Here is a 16,867-nt window from a genome sequence, read left to right as displayed (position 1 = left end):
AGCCATAGGAGACTTATTGAAGTGCTACCACTTGGTGCTATTTGCCAGCCATAATACGTCATTTTCATTTAATTATTATTAATCCTGACAACACACCTTTGATTTTAAAAAAGCTGAAGCCATTGGGTAAATCTGGAAAGATTACCCAGCTAGTAAGAAGCAGAGCTAGGATTCTAACTCAGGTCTCTTTCCTTCCAATTTATATTCATTTCACAAAGCCATGATGCCTTAAGAAGGGATAAATTCACAACCCAGATATTGTACCTCAGTAATACTCTAAATATTCTGATTAGATTACCAGAGCCCATTGTTCCTAGCAGAAACTGGATACATAATTCAATAGCTACTATTAACATTCCTCTTTAATTTCTGTCTTCTTTCTCTTTGAACGTTTATCTCTCCCATTGATAACTGCTTAAAAATAAAACATTTTAATCTAAACATAACTCTTAGCTCTATACATATTGCTTTGTATCACATAACTATATAATATTAATATTTATAATAAACTTTTACAGCCACAACTGGTTTTCTGGAAAAAACACAACCAACCCCTGCAGCGTTCTGACAAGAGTGGTCATTCAGTGGTGATACTCTGAGCTATGCAAAATTTATTGCTGATCAGACATGATAAGCATGGGCGGAAATTCTGCAATTACAAGGATATAGTTTTCCCTTAAACCCATAATGAAAATGTGAAATTTTCTTTACTTCTTTCTCTAGTTCTTTATCAGAAAGCATTCACCTGTTGCAACAAGCCCTTTTTCATTTGAAGTAAGTTTGTTCATTCCTTATTGAGCACCTATTTTGCATAGTGGTCATTGTAACCTAATGCCTTGATAAATGGTTCTTCTACTTCCTACTTATATAACCCTGGGCAAATTACCTTATTGAGACCATTTCCTCCCCTGTGAAATGGATATAAGGATAACACCTACCTCATGAGTATTATGAGGATATTCTAAGGCAATGCACTTAGATCAGGGGTGCTATAAAGTAAGCAATCACCACCTGTTAGTTCTCACTATATGCCAGGCCATGGGTTTATATTAGTGCATAAAAGAGACATGGTCTCTGCCCTTGACAAGCCTATATACTAGTAGTTAAAATGTAAGGGTAAGCAAAGAATTTTAGTTTTTAAGAAGTGTTCAGGGGCCGGCCCGGTGGCTCAGGCGGTTAGAGCTCCGTGCTCCTGACTCCGAAGGCTGCCGGTTCGATTCCCACATGGGCCAGTGGGCTCTCAACCACAAGGTTGCCAGTTCAATTCCTCGAGTCCCGCAAGGGATGGTGGGCAGCGCCCCCTGCAACTAAAATTGAACACGGCACCTTGAGCTGAGCTGCCACTGAGCTCCCGGATGGCTCAGTTGGTTGGAGTGCGTCCTCTCAACCACAAGGTTGCCGGTTCGACTCCCGCAAGGGATGGTGGGCTGTGCCCCCTGCAACTAGCAACGGCAACTGGACCTGGAGCTGAGCTGCGCCCTCCACAACTAAGACTGAAAGAACAACTTGAAGCTGAACAGAACCCTCCACAACTAAGATTGAAAGGACAACAATTTGACCATTGTTCCCCAGTAAAGTCCTGTTCCCCTTCCCCAATAAAATCTTAAAAAAAAAAAAAAAAAAAAAGAAGTGTTCAAATCAGCAGCTATTATTTTTGAGTTCATGGTGTGTGTGTGTGTGTGTGTGTGTGTGGGGGGGGGGGGGTTCTGCTGAAATCTCCAGTTTGGCATGACTTGCTTCAGGGGTGACCATGACCTGGCACTTATTGTAAAAAGTGCTCTAGTCCCACCCCAATGACTCAGTTCCCCTGAAGGCCTTCCACCGTTTACCCTCTGCATTCTGGGGGATCTATCTACAGAATTACACTGAAAAAAAAAATTAACCTTACCAACCTTGCAATACTCCCCAACCCATGCATGTCATCTTTAGCATTTGGAGATACCCCCACTATCAGGGAGTTTTGAAATATGTGCCCTTCTCAGGTCAACAGACCTGCAGTCCTTACTGAAAGCACCTGAACCTCTAGTTAAGCTACTTCAGATACATGCTTTTCATTTTCTTTGTCATGTCAAATTAGTGCACAAAAGCTTCCTGCCTACTAGCCAAGAGACTTGTCCCTAATTTTGCAAGAGAACAAAGCTTAATGTTTTCCCTCTTGAACATACTGTTATCTTATGAATTCTGATGAGACAGATTATTTTAAAATATTAAATGAGACAAATGTGAAAGCACTTATAACAGCCTCTGGCCCACAAGAGATGAGTCAGAATACCTGTTGTTTCTTTCTTATAGATGATTTGCCATTTTCAGTGCAGAGCTCCAAATATGTTAATTTCAAAGAAGGAACTCTCAACCCTGGGATGGTAATCAAACAGGTACCTATCGCTTAGGTACTTCATAATTACTTGCTGATTTCCTATTCAAGACCTGTAAGGAACTAGGAGCTAAAGAGGAGTGCAGTAGGCCAGCCTCTCTTCCCTCTAATTGCTAATTTTGGCAAAGGCCACAATAAGTCACTAACCATCAGGCCAAAGCATCTCAAACCCATATGCAAGTCTATTTTAAGCTTTCTGGCTGAATCTCTGCTGGACCATCTCCATGTTGTCATAGCTAACCTCCAATACCCCCAAGGGTTTTATCACCCACCCACAAGACCACCAGGCCAAACTGGTTAAGCACTTGCTCATTTCCAGGTTTATTCTAGGGCAACAAAATGACTAAGTGTTAAGGGTCTCATTCAGGAACTGTTTTTGCATTTTTGTTATCACAGAAAGCATGTGTGTAGACAAAATAGGTGTTTTTGCACAAAGCTTCCTTTGTACCTTACTATTTTTGAAGCTCCTTCCTCTCTCCTTGCATGCCTTTCTCTATAACAATCCTGGGTTGTTTCAGTGCTTTTCTACACCTTCCAATGTCGAAGTGTTAACAGGTGTTCTGGTGGCTAAAACAGTCTATGGGGTCAGAGCAGCAAACCCAAGAACTTGCCCCAGCCCTGGCCAGATGGCCATGTGATGACAAACAGCACTTTTGAACCAAGCCTAAAGGGTAGCAAAACAGAGCTCCATCTAGAGATAGAAAGCAAGCCAGTCGAGAGGGCAGACGAGGTTGTTAAAGAATCACGCCCTGCCTCACCCCCTAGTGGTATAAGCAGTTCCTTTTCCTCTGCAGAAGGACTGGGACTATTTATATGTTACAGAATCATACAACTTTGCAGCTAAAGAACAAAACTTACACCTCTAAATGCTCTAAATGAGTGTTTCAAAGCTATTACTTTAGAGAGTCTTTATTCTGATTCCAGAAATACCTTGGCATTGCCTTCAATACTCATGACAAATTCTTTTGACTATATTTAGTGGTGACAAATACCAGTTATTTGAGGTGGGTGTTATTTTCAGAAACAGCCAGGTCATTCAGAACTAAGAATCATAAGGTAGAGGAATCAGTCCTATTTTGGTATAAAAACCAAGGTGTTAGTTATACTAAAACAAGTTGGAGTTTCCTGCGCAGATCCAAAACCAATTTGAAAAGATAATTTAAAAAGTGATCTGCATAATGGCAATTATTGGTGTGGAATAAGGTATATGCTACCAAGGTGACAACTTTGAAGAGGTCATTGATGTGGACGCACAGTTGGCCCTCCGTACCCACCAGTTTCACATTCATGGATTCAACCTACCGTGGATTGAAACAGTATTTTCGATCTGCAGGTGGGAATCTGCAGATGCAGAGGACCAACTGTATGCATTGTTCTATGCCATTTTACATAAGGGATTTGAGCATCCTTGGATTTTAGTATCTGCGCAAGCTGGGATGCCTGGAACCAATTCCCCAAGGACACTGAGGGATGACTCTATACATTCTGGAGTCTCATTAATCTATTTGCATGACCATTAGACAATAGACAAGTTTAGTATGAATCTCATTTTTGAATCTATAAGCATAAACTCTTAAAGTAGAAATCCCATTCTTAGCTTTAGTTAACACGTCTGCAGAGTAGGGGCTATGAGGTAGTGACACTCCTTACGTAAAATAAACTGATACATAAACTGATACTGTAAGGTTCTAAGACTCTTACATCTACTAATAATGCAGTAGTATCTAACTGTAGAACAGATTACACTTGGGGGTCTGGGTCTCCTACTCTCTAGAAGTCCTTAATCTAAACAGGTACACTTATCTGGACACACATTTATAATACTAATAATAGTTAATACTTATATAGCCCTTATTACTACCTGCTTTGTACTTGCTTAGCATTATATATATTTATATAAATTCACTTAACGAACCCCTTTTATTACTATTTTTATTCTCTTCTTCCATATGAGACAACAGTAAACTGCAGAGCTGGGATTGGAATCCTGGGAATCTGACTCCAGCTATGCTCTACCAGTATGGTATACCACCATATACTGCCTCAATACTGAGACAAGAGAAAACCAGACACATAAATCAATAGGAAAAAGGACAATGAAGGATACTTACAAATTTATGGAAAAATCATTTGAGAAGTAGGAAGGAGGGGGTAAAATGAGGCAGATAGACCTTTGTAAACTGGGATGAAAGGACCTGTAAACTGGTCACATAGAGTGACTAGAAGAGTTCAATGGGCAGACTGAGGATGCGCAGCCTGAGGATGGGCAAAAAGGCTCTCCTCTAATTTACTTAGAGACAAGAGGCAGCTGGAAAGATCTGGGGGTTATGAAGAGGTGGTTTCTGGCAATGTTTTCTATATAGAAAGTTCTTCCTTTAATACATAAAAATCAGGTAATGTAAGATAAACAAAAACTCCACAATACTATTAACATGGCAGTTTTTATACCCAGCCCACATCACTTCGTGAACTTTATAGATCAGTAAGCAGATATGCTTAATATCCAAGTAAACTCACTGTTTGAAGCTTCTAGAACTCCTTGACAATGACTCAGTTCCTTTAAAGAGGGCCTATGTGTGGAAGGCAAGTGAAGAAGCCCTTAAGATGTCTTCCCTTCAACTACAGAATTCCAATGCCTCCCCAAACCTTGCCTCATCTCACAGAAGTATAAGCTGAGTCTCATAAAGCGGAAACGACTTGGATTCCAGTCCTCTAACTCCACGTCCAGTGCTCTTCTTACTTCTGCAAACTGATTCTACCCTCTTCCTTGTAACCATTCAGGGCAAACCACACAATACTTATTTCAAAGCCCTTCAGAGAACGTGAGCACACACCTACTCTACAGGGTTAAGAATTCTTCATTACAATTTCCTCTGGCTGCAGTTTAGAGCAGCTTCCTCTCCCTGGGACCTCTCCCTGTCCGGAAAAATTACAGAAATCATTCGAGTTAATGCTCCTAAAATCTGCAAAATATAAAAAAGAAAGAGACAACGGATACTCTCGGGATGTCGTGTCTTACATTCCGGGGTTCGGTGGCAGGGAATTTACTTTCCCATTGGGCAGGGTGCTGTTCCCGCAGCCTATTCTACCAAGCTTGAGCCCACCAGCGAGGCGCGGGGAAAGGTCGGCTGCCAGGCCTGCCACGGCCGGTCCCCCGCTGAGGTGCCAGGGATTCGCTGAAGCCCGCCTAGCGGGGAGTGGCGGGTTCCCGGGACCCCACGAACGTGGGGATGCCGAGGCCAGCCCAGGTGTTCCCTCTCTTCCCCAAACGGCCCCGCAGGTCGCGGACATCCAGTACAGAACAGCCCCACCTTACACCGCGCCTCTGGGCGATGTCACGTGAAGCGGGCCAGTGGAACCAATAGGCTGCTCGCGCCGAATGGAAGGGATTGTCTGACCCTCATGACGTCACAAAGCTGGCGGGGCGCGTCCCACTCTTCCGCCCCTGCACACGGGCCACCGCCCGCTCTCTTCCTCCCCGCCCCCTCGCCGATGTGCAGCCAATCGGGAGGCGCGAAGCCCCAGGCCCGAACGCGCGGGCGGGGCAGGGTAGTGGCCAACCAAGGCGGGGACGCGCAGTGGGCCGGCCGGGGGCTGAGGGCCGCGCTCGGGTGAATTGCGCCCGGCTGCGTGGAAGCATTGCCACCGAAGCTGCCTCCACAGCGGGAAGAAGCGGCTCATCCCCTGCCGCGCCGGGATCGTACTCTTTGTTCCCGGCGCCGAACCGCCCTGTCTGAATCCTCCTCCACCCTCCCAGAGTTGTGAGGGGGTGCCGGCGCGTGGGAGAGGCAGCCGCCGACGTGCGGAGGGCGAGCGGCGGCCAGGGCGGAGGAGGGACGAGCCTCGGAGCGCCAGGTGCGTGTGGGCCCGGAGGCGCAGCTCTGGGGGACGCCGCGGGCTCGCGATGGGGACGTCCCCCCTGTGTCCCTGTCAGCGCTGAGGGTGCGGTGGGGGTCCGCGGGAGGGTGAGCTCCCGGTCGTCTCTGCTTGAGGGTACCTGCTTACACACCCAGGTGTCTGGGGTGACCCCACGGGCAGCCCGACGCCGGCCGCCCCCGGTCTGGACTGAAGCCGTCGTCGCGTGGGGCCGGGCGTGGCGGGCAGCGGACGTTGGATGCAGCGCGCCCATGGGCTCGGCGCTCGGGCTGGATGGAGGGGGTGGTCTTGGGGCGCGCTTCTGTTCGTGTCTGGGCCCCCGCCGCCTCGGGCTGTGCCCTGCTTCTCCGGCGGGGTGGGTTGGTTGGTTTGTTTGGTTTCCTTTTTCTCCCCACCCCTTTCTCCCTCCGTCCTGTTCCCCCCTCCCAGCCCAGCCCCAGTCACCGGACTGGAGCGAGACCTCGCCCCTCCTCCGCTCCCGCCTCCCCCGCCGCCGCCTCCTCTAATGAGCATCTGCCTTGCTTTCAATGGGCCGGTGCTGCTGTCGCTGCTGCTGCCCGCGCGGGTTGTGGATGTTGTCGGCTCCGTATTATGATGACAGGAGAATGTGTGTGTGTCCCGGGCCCAGACGAATTGGTAGGTATTCGCTTAAAGACCTGCGTTGGGTATTCAGGAAGGATGGTGACTGATTCTTTGTGTGGATGGTTTTAGGTAGCTTGGCTTGGAACTAAGGCTTCCTGTACTGTGATTGCTTTGATGTCTTGGTGAGTGCAATTTTCAGGTGGGGACAAAGGAAACTAATGAACCAGGTGGTGGCTTGGGGCTACGTGTCTTCGAATGAAGAAACAGGTTTCTTCATTCACGTAGAGATAACAGGAGCTGCGAAATGGCTAGATATTTCCAGAAAATGCTGAAAAAGTCGCAATGTCTTTATGCAGGGTGTTTAATGCAATCGGATTACATAAACTGAGGTTCTGACACATTTAATGACTAGTACAGCATTTTTAAAAATTGACACCCAAAGCTTTGCAGATCTAAAGAGCTGCAAGAGTCAGTGTAGTCACAGCATTTTCTAATTAATTTGTTCCACGGGTTTATTGATGAAGTGGAATTATTTCTTGGCACAGACTCTGCTGAGCACGTCAGTAAGTACGGGTCTCTTTCCTGTTTTGGGTTGCAGCGCATCTTTTCTTATTAGTTATTGGCAAAATCGGCCAAATCCTCATAGGACGAAGATGCTGCATGTAACATGGCTCAGTCTGGAGCATGGGATAGGAACTTTTCAGTGAAAACGTGGTAAAAAATGACTTGAAAATTTGATACTGCTCCAGTTTACCAACAACTGTACTATTTTGCTGTTCTTTGCCTAATCAAGAGCTTTCTACTTCATTCATTAGGCAAGCTGGTCAATAAAAGTTTTGTTGTCATGGGGTTTTTGTTGTTGAATCACAGAATATTCAGAAAGATACTCAGAGTGTTTGCTCACTTATGGTTTATGAAAACATTTGAAAGTACTTTGACTTCTAAGGGCATATGGTCTGATGGAGAGAATATATCAGTTGTACTGATGAAGGTAGAATGCTCATTCCTTACAGAGCAGGGTTTTCATGAATTTCAGCTTTCCTGAGAATGTCTTTTGAAGGCATGTTTGGAGTTGGGGAATTGGGATTACAGTCTCAGTCCATAAACTAAACTGAATAACTGAGAGATACAGTTGATAAAATTCACTCTCTGCTTTTTTGTTTTCAATGTATGTATTTCAATGAATGTATTATTCAAAGCATTTGCTGCATGAATCATTAGTTCTTTTGTCACAATATTTCATTCATATTGCAGTTAACTACAAAAGCAGAAAAAATTTCAAAACAAAGGCATTTAAAGAAAATGCAGGTTTCCTGGGCTTGTTACTCCTTGATCAGACATCTTACAAGGAAACCTTGTTATGTTATACATCTATCAAACCCCTTCTTCCAGATACACACATAGTACTTTGATTCAAATCTACATTCCATCAGAAACACACACTTTTTTTTTCCCTGTAGGAGTCTTAAATTTTAAAGTAAGCACACATATAAACATATAAAGTTATGGAGAAAATGTCATTTAATTAAGATTGGCATCTGTTTACATTTTTAATAATAGGAAATTTTTATACAAGAGCATGAAATGAGTTAGGTCTGCATGCAAACCTAACAAGATATATGGTTTATGTCTGGAAACCAGTGTCATGTGGCTCAACATTTGAGCACATCTCCTGGCTCAGTAATGTATACTTAACCTTGGATGACTTTCAGGTATTCAGTTTGAAGTACTGTTATTTAAGTAGTTAGTCTTGATAGATTCCTGTCCTGGAATTTCTATTTTTCATTGCTGCATTTCAGAATGCTTATTTAGTTATTGATCTTATTTCCAAAATTCTAATCATTACCTTTTATTACTTAATCTTGCCTTCAATTTTGTAAACAAATCCCTTCTTAAGTAATGCAGTTAAAATAATGGTACTCTTTATTACTTGCAAAGGGGGTTCTGTATAACTGGCTTATGTAGTGCTTATTTCAGAAGCAAACAGAGATCAGTTATTTTTCAGTGTTTGGTTTTCTCTGCTCCCCCACATCCCGCTTATCACTTTTTCTCCAATTACTCTTCAAAAGAGGGTACACAAAAATAATGTAACATATAGCTAATGCTTTATATTTGTAAATGTTATGTTCCTTAATAGTTCCATCATTAGGAAGGAATAGCTGACATAAGATTCAGTTGGTTTTATTTTCCTTATTTCTTTTTTGTTTACTGCATTTATTTCCTTATTTAAAGTATTTGGAAAGCCTGTTTCTTTATTGGCCAGATGAACAGTTTGAGGCAATATCCCAAGAATTCAGGGGAAATATTATTGAGGAAGAAGGAAGATTTTTTTCTTGCATAAAGTATCTGGGTTAATGGTAAACATTCATTAAATTTTCTAGATAAATGCCCAGCAAAATCTTTTCAGTGTCATATACTGAGTGATATGATTTAGTTACATTCATGATTATAATTGTGTACCTTATCCAAACCTTACACTATCAGACTAATATTTCATTATTCTTTATTGCTTCCCAAGGGCAAATAGATACTTTTTTTTCTATTGTAAGAGAAAATATTTTATCTAGTAGTGAATTCTACTTGGGATCCATAGTAGATAATAATATTTCTATACCTTTCCTTTATGGCTGATAAGCAGAAGAAAATACTAGCAAGTAAATTAAATTCCAGAACTGAGACTATTTTATGTTACTAACAAAGTTTTGGAGTTGCTAGAATGCTTAAACGTTTTTTATCATGAAGGACACAGTCAAATTAAACAATGAGTAAATGAAACCTGAATTATATTTCAAAGCCTCACTTCAACAAACACTTATAAAAACATAGAATCCCAGAAGAGGCCTTAGATAGCATCTGTTCTGATGTGTTTACTTTCATTTTAGGAAAGTGAGGCCCTAAGAGGTGAGCCAATTTATACAGGATTAATTTGGCAAGTTGGTGGCAGACCAATATCCCCCTAAGATCTCCAAATTGGTACAGTGGTCTTCAAAGCATTGTTTGCAAGACCATTCACTGAGGTGTAGGAAGGGGTTATTGGAATTTCTCTTCACTCATTGTGTAATTTTTTTGTGTATAATGAACATTATGTTAATACAGTAGTATGTGTGTATAACTTACAAATAGTTGTACAAAAAGTATAACTTACATATACTTGTATTGGAGATGCATCCTAATACTTTTTGGTGATAGCCATGTGTAATTAAATGCTAACAATTGATCACAGGTCTAGAAATAGGATCTTCACAAATGGGAGAAGTTCCTGAGCAATATGGAACATCAAGGGCCTTTTTTAAAAATAGAGAGGGAGAAGGGTGATTGGGCAGGTAGACTGCCATTGCATGATGTTATATAACATTCGTGTTCTTAGCTTTCCCCAGAAAGCTACTACACATTCTTTACAGTTTGTGCTACAAAAAGAAATATGAAGAAAAGAGAAAAATAAAGCTGGACTAAAATTCAGTCCTGTCTCCATAAATGATTGGGAACTGTCCTGAGCAGAATATTCCCTGTAGAAATAGTACATGATATGGGTATAACATATAGTGCCTCCTAGCACAGGGCTTAGCATGTAGTTTCACCTGCTAAATATTTGCTATAAAAAGCAAAGATAAGGTAATCTGAAATAAAACTTTTCTTTGTGTGTACCTGTGTAATTTGCGGTCTAGGAATCCCAGTCAGAAGTTCCAGCCTGCCGCTGTTTTCTGATGCCATGCCAGCACCAACCCAGCTGTTTTTTCCTCTGATCCGTAACTGTGAACTGAGCAGAATCTATGGCACTGCATGTTACTGCCACCACAAAAATCTCTGCTGTTCATCTCCTTACGTTCCTCAGAGTCGCCTGAGATATACACCCCATCCAGCGTATGCTACCTTTTGCAGGCCGAAGGAGAACTGGTGGCAATACACCCAGGGAAGGAGATATGCTTCCACACCACAGAAATTTTATCTCACACCTCCACAAGTCAACAGTATCCTAAAAGCCAATGAATACAGTTTCAAAGTGCCAGAATTTGATGGCAAAAATGTCAGTTCTGTCCTTGGATTTGACAGCAATCAACTACCTGCAAATGCACCCATTGAGGACCGGAGAAGTGCAGCAACCTGCTTGCAGACAAGAGGGATGCTTTTAGGGGTTTTCGATGGCCATGCAGGCTGTGCTTGCTCCCAAGCGGTCAGTGAACGACTCTTTTATTATATTGCTGTTTCTTTGTTACCCCATGAGACTTTGCTAGAGATTGAAAATGCAGTGGAGAGTGGTCGGGCATTGCTACCCATACTCCAATGGCACAAGCACCCCAATGATTATTTCAGTAAGGAGGCATCCAAATTGTACTTCAACAGTTTGAGGACTTACTGGCAAGAGCTTATAGACCTGAACACTGGGGAGTCGGCTGATATTGATGTTAAGGAGGCTCTAATTAATGCTTTCAAGAGGCTTGATAATGACATCTCTTTGGAGGCTCAAGTTGGTGATCCGAATTCTTTCCTCAACTACCTGGTGCTTCGAGTGGCATTTTCTGGGGCAACTGCTTGTGTGGCCCATGTGGATGGTGTTGACCTTCATGTGGCCAATACTGGTGATAGCAGAGCCATGCTGGGTGTGCAGGAAGAGGACGGCTCTTGGTCAGCAGTCACTCTCTCTAATGACCACAATGCTCAAAATGAAAGAGAACTGGAACGACTGAAACTGGAACACCCAAAAAATGAGGCCAAGAGTGTGGTGAAACAGGATCGGCTGCTTGGCTTGCTGATGCCTTTTAGGGCTTTTGGAGATGTAAAGTTCAAATGGAGCATTGACCTTCAAAAGAGAGTGATAGAATCTGGCCCCGACCAGTTGAATGACAATGAATATACCAAGTTTATCCCTCCTAATTATTACACACCTCCTTATCTCACTGCTGAGCCAGAGGTAACTTACCACCGATTAAGGCCACAAGATAAGTTTCTGGTGTTGGCTACTGATGGGTTGTGGGAGACGATGCACAGACAGGATGTGGTTAGGATTGTGGGTGAGTACCTCACAGGCATGCACCGCCAACAGCCAATAGCTGTTGGTGGCTACAAGGTGACACTGGGACAGATGCATGGCCTTTTAACAGAAAGGAGAGCCAAGATGTCCTCGGTATTCGAGGATCAGAATGCAGCAACCCATCTTATTCGCCATGCTGTGGGCAACAACGAGTTTGGGACTGTTGATCACGAGCGTCTCTCCAAAATGCTGAGTCTTCCTGAAGAGCTTGCTCGGATGTACAGAGATGACATTACAATCATTGTCGTTCAGTTCAATTCTCATGTTGTAGGGGCATATCAAAACCAGGAATAATGAGTGGATTATCCTGGCAGTTCTCAAATGAAATAGGATTAAAGGGCAGATAGATTTTTAAAAGATACTAAAATCTAAACATTTCCAGTGGGTCATTGTAAGCATTTACCCATTTGATCTTCTAGCTAGTCAAGAACTCCAACTGACTTGGCAGCAGTGTGGTGGGATCACGAGTCTTGTTCTGTGTGGCTTGGATCTCACAGCACCTGCACTTGAGGCAAGTCAGTTCCTTATTGCAGATGTCTTGTGACATTGGCTTCTTGTATCAGTCTGAGAAAATCAGGATGACCTGGCAAGTAGGATCTTAAATAGGCCAAAAGCAAGGACCTTGCTGGGCATATTCTCTTGGTAAAACGGAAGAAACATTACTGTTCATACCTGCAGGCCCCTTTCATCACTAAGATTTCAATGTACATGAGAACATTTATTTATTGCATGATTTCCTAGATATACAATCTATGCATTGTTTATATAAATTTGTTTTAACCTGAAGTGGTTCCCAGATCCTGTAGTTTAAGCCGTAAATGACCGAGAACCAAGCAATCTGCATTCGTGTTCGTGATTATTTGGAATGCTTTTGAAATGGAAAAACAAACTACTTCTTTCCCTACCCGATTACCTAATGTCATTGAAACGTTTTCTATTTTGCCACACACTTGAACACAATAAAGGTTTTTAGTTTTATCTACTCTTACATTGATGTTAAATAAAGAAAAAATAAATTTTTTAGTTTGTATTAATGAAAAGCTTTATTTAATTTGAAATAAAAAGAAATGTGTTCAACTATTATCATTGATAGCCACCAGCACGTCACTCTTATCGTGTAATTCTCAAAGGCTTGGCATGCTGTAAGTGTGTAGGGTAGACTGCTGCTGGGAAATCATTTCTAATTTTGTAGTGATAATTTTCATCACTTGGCATTTTAAGGATGACATATATAAAATAAATTTATGTATCAATTTGGGGAATAAGGTTTACCATCTGTTGAGACGGGGGAGGAAGTTTTTGTTTTTTCCCTACATAGACAGGTCAATTAAAATATTTGGTTTTAAAATTACTAAATGCTTTAAACATATTGTATGTTATAAGTAGAAATGTTAAGATATGTACATGAGAAATTTTAAAAGATAACTATTTTGCATGCCTGCCACTTAATAGAACACTTAGTAGTATCAAGTGTTATTTGCAGCAGTGTCTATAATTATATGCAGTCCCTTCTAATGCTGTTGTATCAAAGTAAATGAAAATATTCAAATTGGCTTTTTGGGAGCTTATTTGATATGCATCAAATGGCATTTTGTTCCTGTGTTAAATGGTGATCTGTGTACAGCTGTGCATATATTTTCATCACTTATTCTAGCGTCACTATTAAAAGAATGGCTATGACTATGTTTGATATTCATATAAATTTTAATGTAAAACGTGATCAGCTTCCCTTTGTGTAATTAGTTGAGGGTTGTTTCTGTAGCATATGAACTAGATGTTCAAGGACTCCCTCTGGACTATGGACACTACAGCAATTTAGAACTGACTGCAAAACTTGTTCCGGTTGAAAAATAGGCTCAGGAAGATTGTAGCTCAGAACATCAGATAATGTCTGTTTTCTGAGGTTTTCCCCACTACCTTTTTTTTTGGTCAGCTTGGAAATTTTCTTCCAGGCAGCATTTTGGAGGGAAAAAAGGCTGTACTATATATTGATTTCTAAATGTTTTGGCAGAGACTTCTTTTAATGAAATACACGTAAACTGTAGTAGCAATTAAAACCCGTTTTCAGACTACTGTATGAATTTATCTTGAACACCACCACTGAAGAGTTCTATTATATATATATATATATATATATATATATATATATATATATATATATAAATAAAATAAAGTCTCATCTCTATATAGTACAGTCTATATAAATTTATAGTTTCCTGTGGTCACGATCAACATTAAACCTAATTTTTACAATAGACCTTACTATTATTAACTTGGTCTGCAGTGTGAAAGCCAGCCTACTCTAGAATGAAAATGAAGTGTGGATTTCACATTGTTGAAATGAAAATAATTGGATATTAGAAATCTGAATGTACAATCATCTGAAAGCAGTTGTGATTTCATTGATTGGTTGTCACTGATGTTATATCTAGAATTAGAGTAAAGAATACATGTAAACTTTCATTGTATTTAGCCTTTCTGAAACTTTTTTTATTAAACTTTTAAATATGTGTTAACCCATATTTATATTTAATCAATGGCTCATGATATTTATAATACTCTATTAACTAGTTAAATGGAATGGTGGTATGGTACACAGTACTTGGTAGGAAAACTGTGTTTTATAAAAGATGTATCTGTTTGAAGACATAAGAAAAGTTTATATATAACATAGAGAATGGTCAGAGAAATGCCCACAGTGAATTAAAGCTTCATACCTGCTTTCTGAATGGCCTCTGTTGGTTTTTTAAAAAAATTAAATTTATTAGGGTAACATTGGTTAACAACATGATATAATTTACAGGTATACAAGATTATAGTTGGACATCTGTGTATGTACTCTATTGCGTGCTCACCACCCAAAGTCACATTTCCTTCCTTTATCATATATTTGACCCCCTTTAACCACTTCGCTCCCCCCAAACTCCTATTCTCTTTTGGTAACCACCATTCTGTTGTTTGTATGTGTTGGTTTTTAATAATAGTAAAATTCATTAGATTCTTTCTATGGTGATAGATTATACTTAACTTGAGGATCCAGTAGGTAAATAGTGGTTTTAAAAAAAAAGTGTTATTTTCATTTAATAAAATGCACAGATTTTAAAAATGTCATTTGAAATTTGGTAACCACAACCTCAATAAACATATAAAACTTCCATTATTCCAGAAAATTCTCTCATGCTCCTTTCTAGTTAATCCTTCCCCACACAACTATTGTTCTATCATCATAGATTAGTGTTGCTTGTTCTTGAAATTCATAGAAATCATAATACATATGTATGCTTTTATGACTGACTTGTTCAATTTTTTGAGATTCTTTATGTTGTTGAGTGTTTTCATAGTCTCTTATCAAGTAACATTTCATAGTAAGAACATATGACAATGTATCCATTGTTGATAGGCATTGTTAATCCCCGCCCCCACCAATCCCTTTTAAAGCTAATTTTTAGATTAGCAAGTCTCAGGAAGACTATTTGGTTGAAGTGTAGCTTTAGCTTTAACTTTGCAAATACAGTTACAGGTGAGTTTTATCTTGTATACCTTAAAGATAGGACTTTTTTTTTTTAATGTCCATTAAACAAATGATGAAAATTTTTCATGGTGATAAATTTGGAAGGATTTAGAGTGTGCTCCTTTGCTATTGACCTCTCAGTACCTTTCCCACTCAAGAATTTTGTTGAGTTAATTCCTTAAATGATTGAGCTAATGACTATCCTACAAGAAAAAGGCAAATTATACCTTGGTTTTTTTATGGTCTTGGTTTATCACTCCATCAACTATTGCTTTATGATTAGGGATGAGGAAGGAGATAGCTTGAATGCTGACTGTTAAATTAGGACTGGGATGGCATGACTGACTTGAGTATTTCTGCTTTTATTAAAAAGATTAACATTGCCAAGAATGAGCTTCCCTGTTCTCTAGTCAAACATGCCTGAATATGGATTATTGTTAGCTTTGTCCTTGGGGATAGCAAGAGGGTCTAGGTAACTGTATCCTTAGTCTGTAGGTTAGTATACCTTAATTCTGACATTTTTCATAAATAATAAAACAGTTGCTATTCATTATGGAATTTTTCAGATCTTCAAAAGCTGAGTCCTAGACAAGCTGGGCACCATGTTTCCCTGAAAATAAGACCGGGTCTTCAATTAAGTTTTGCTCCAAAAGATGCATTAGGGCTTATGTTCAGGGGATGTCATCCTGAAAGATCACGCTAGGGTTTATTTTCCGGTTAGGTCTTATTTTCGGGGAAACCCGGTAGATGAAGACATCATAATGGCATGTGAACTGACTTGTTACAGTATGGTCATTTCCTCTGTTCCTTTCAGAATTTTGAAAGCCAAGCTTAATCCTATTAAATCCTGTCTGCCAAGTTCTTATGACAAAATTTATGCCTTGGATTGAATCATAACAATATATAGCATTGTTTTCTAAATAACCCTCAAATTACAAGCCTTCTAAGTGAACATACTAAGAATGATGAAATTCATGCATTTCATGTGCCATAAATTATTATCCAGTGCACATACTTTAAGGACAACACAATTTATGCTCAGTTGTTTAGGTTCATAAAATATGCACATACTTGATTTTAAATTGTTCTAATAATTTTTAACTTTATCTTGTTTATCAAGATTTTCAGTTTTTTAAGAGCAGGGCTCTTGTGTTTTGTTTCTCTCTTTGAGCTAACATAATATTGAATAAAAAATGTTCATTTATTTTACATTGAAGATACGAGTATGTATTCAATTTTTTAAAAACCTAAGTGAACTTTAAGAAATTCTCTCCTTTGTTCATCAGAAGTTAACATCTCAATCCAGATACAGAGAAATAACTTATTCCTGTAGCTATAATTTCATTTTATAGTAAGATTCAATTATTTCTTGAACTAGTTTAAGTTGGTACTTTAATACTTAGTTAATACTTAAAAGAAAAAAAGTGCCAATATACAAATTGTCCCCTTCACAGGCTTAGCCCTCTCAGGGAAATGTCTATGTTTCTTAAGAGAG

At 40.3% G+C, this 16,867-nt stretch overlaps 1 protein-coding gene across 3 annotated transcripts; it reads left to right on the top strand.

The window, feature by feature from the left end:
* The first annotated feature begins 5,825 nt into the window (after positions 1–5,825).
* PDP1 (pyruvate dehydrogenase phosphatase catalytic subunit 1) lies at positions 5,826–14,590 on the top strand. 3 transcript variants are annotated; one of them, XM_019718821.3, is made up of 3 exons: positions 5,826–6,229; positions 6,852–6,886; positions 10,498–14,590. In XM_019718821.3, the coding sequence occupies exons 2-3, from the start codon at positions 6,856–6,858 to the stop codon at positions 12,153–12,155; spliced, it is 1,689 nt and encodes a 562-aa protein (XP_019574380.2). In that variant the 5' UTR covers positions 5,826–6,229; positions 6,852–6,855; the 3' UTR covers positions 12,156–14,590. The 3 variants fall into 3 exon arrangements, with proteins under 3 accessions (XP_019574380.2, XP_019574381.2, XP_074173231.1); XM_074317130.2 differs by lacking the exon at positions 5,826–6,229 and adding an exon at positions 6,260–6,605; XM_019718822.3 differs by lacking the exon at positions 6,852–6,886 and having other exon boundaries at positions 5,828–6,229.
* Positions 14,591–16,867: the final 2,277 nt, after the last annotated feature.

The sequence above is a fragment of the Rhinolophus sinicus genome, chromosome 6 (genome assembly GCF_057876585.1).
Source record: "Rhinolophus sinicus isolate RSI-liver-muscle chromosome 6, RSI-T2T, whole genome shotgun sequence".
Lineage (NCBI taxonomy): Eukaryota > Metazoa > Chordata > Mammalia > Chiroptera > Rhinolophidae > Rhinolophus > Rhinolophus sinicus.
The sequence above is the reverse complement of the archived record's forward strand: the minus strand, read 5'-3'. Positions and strand labels throughout refer to the sequence as shown.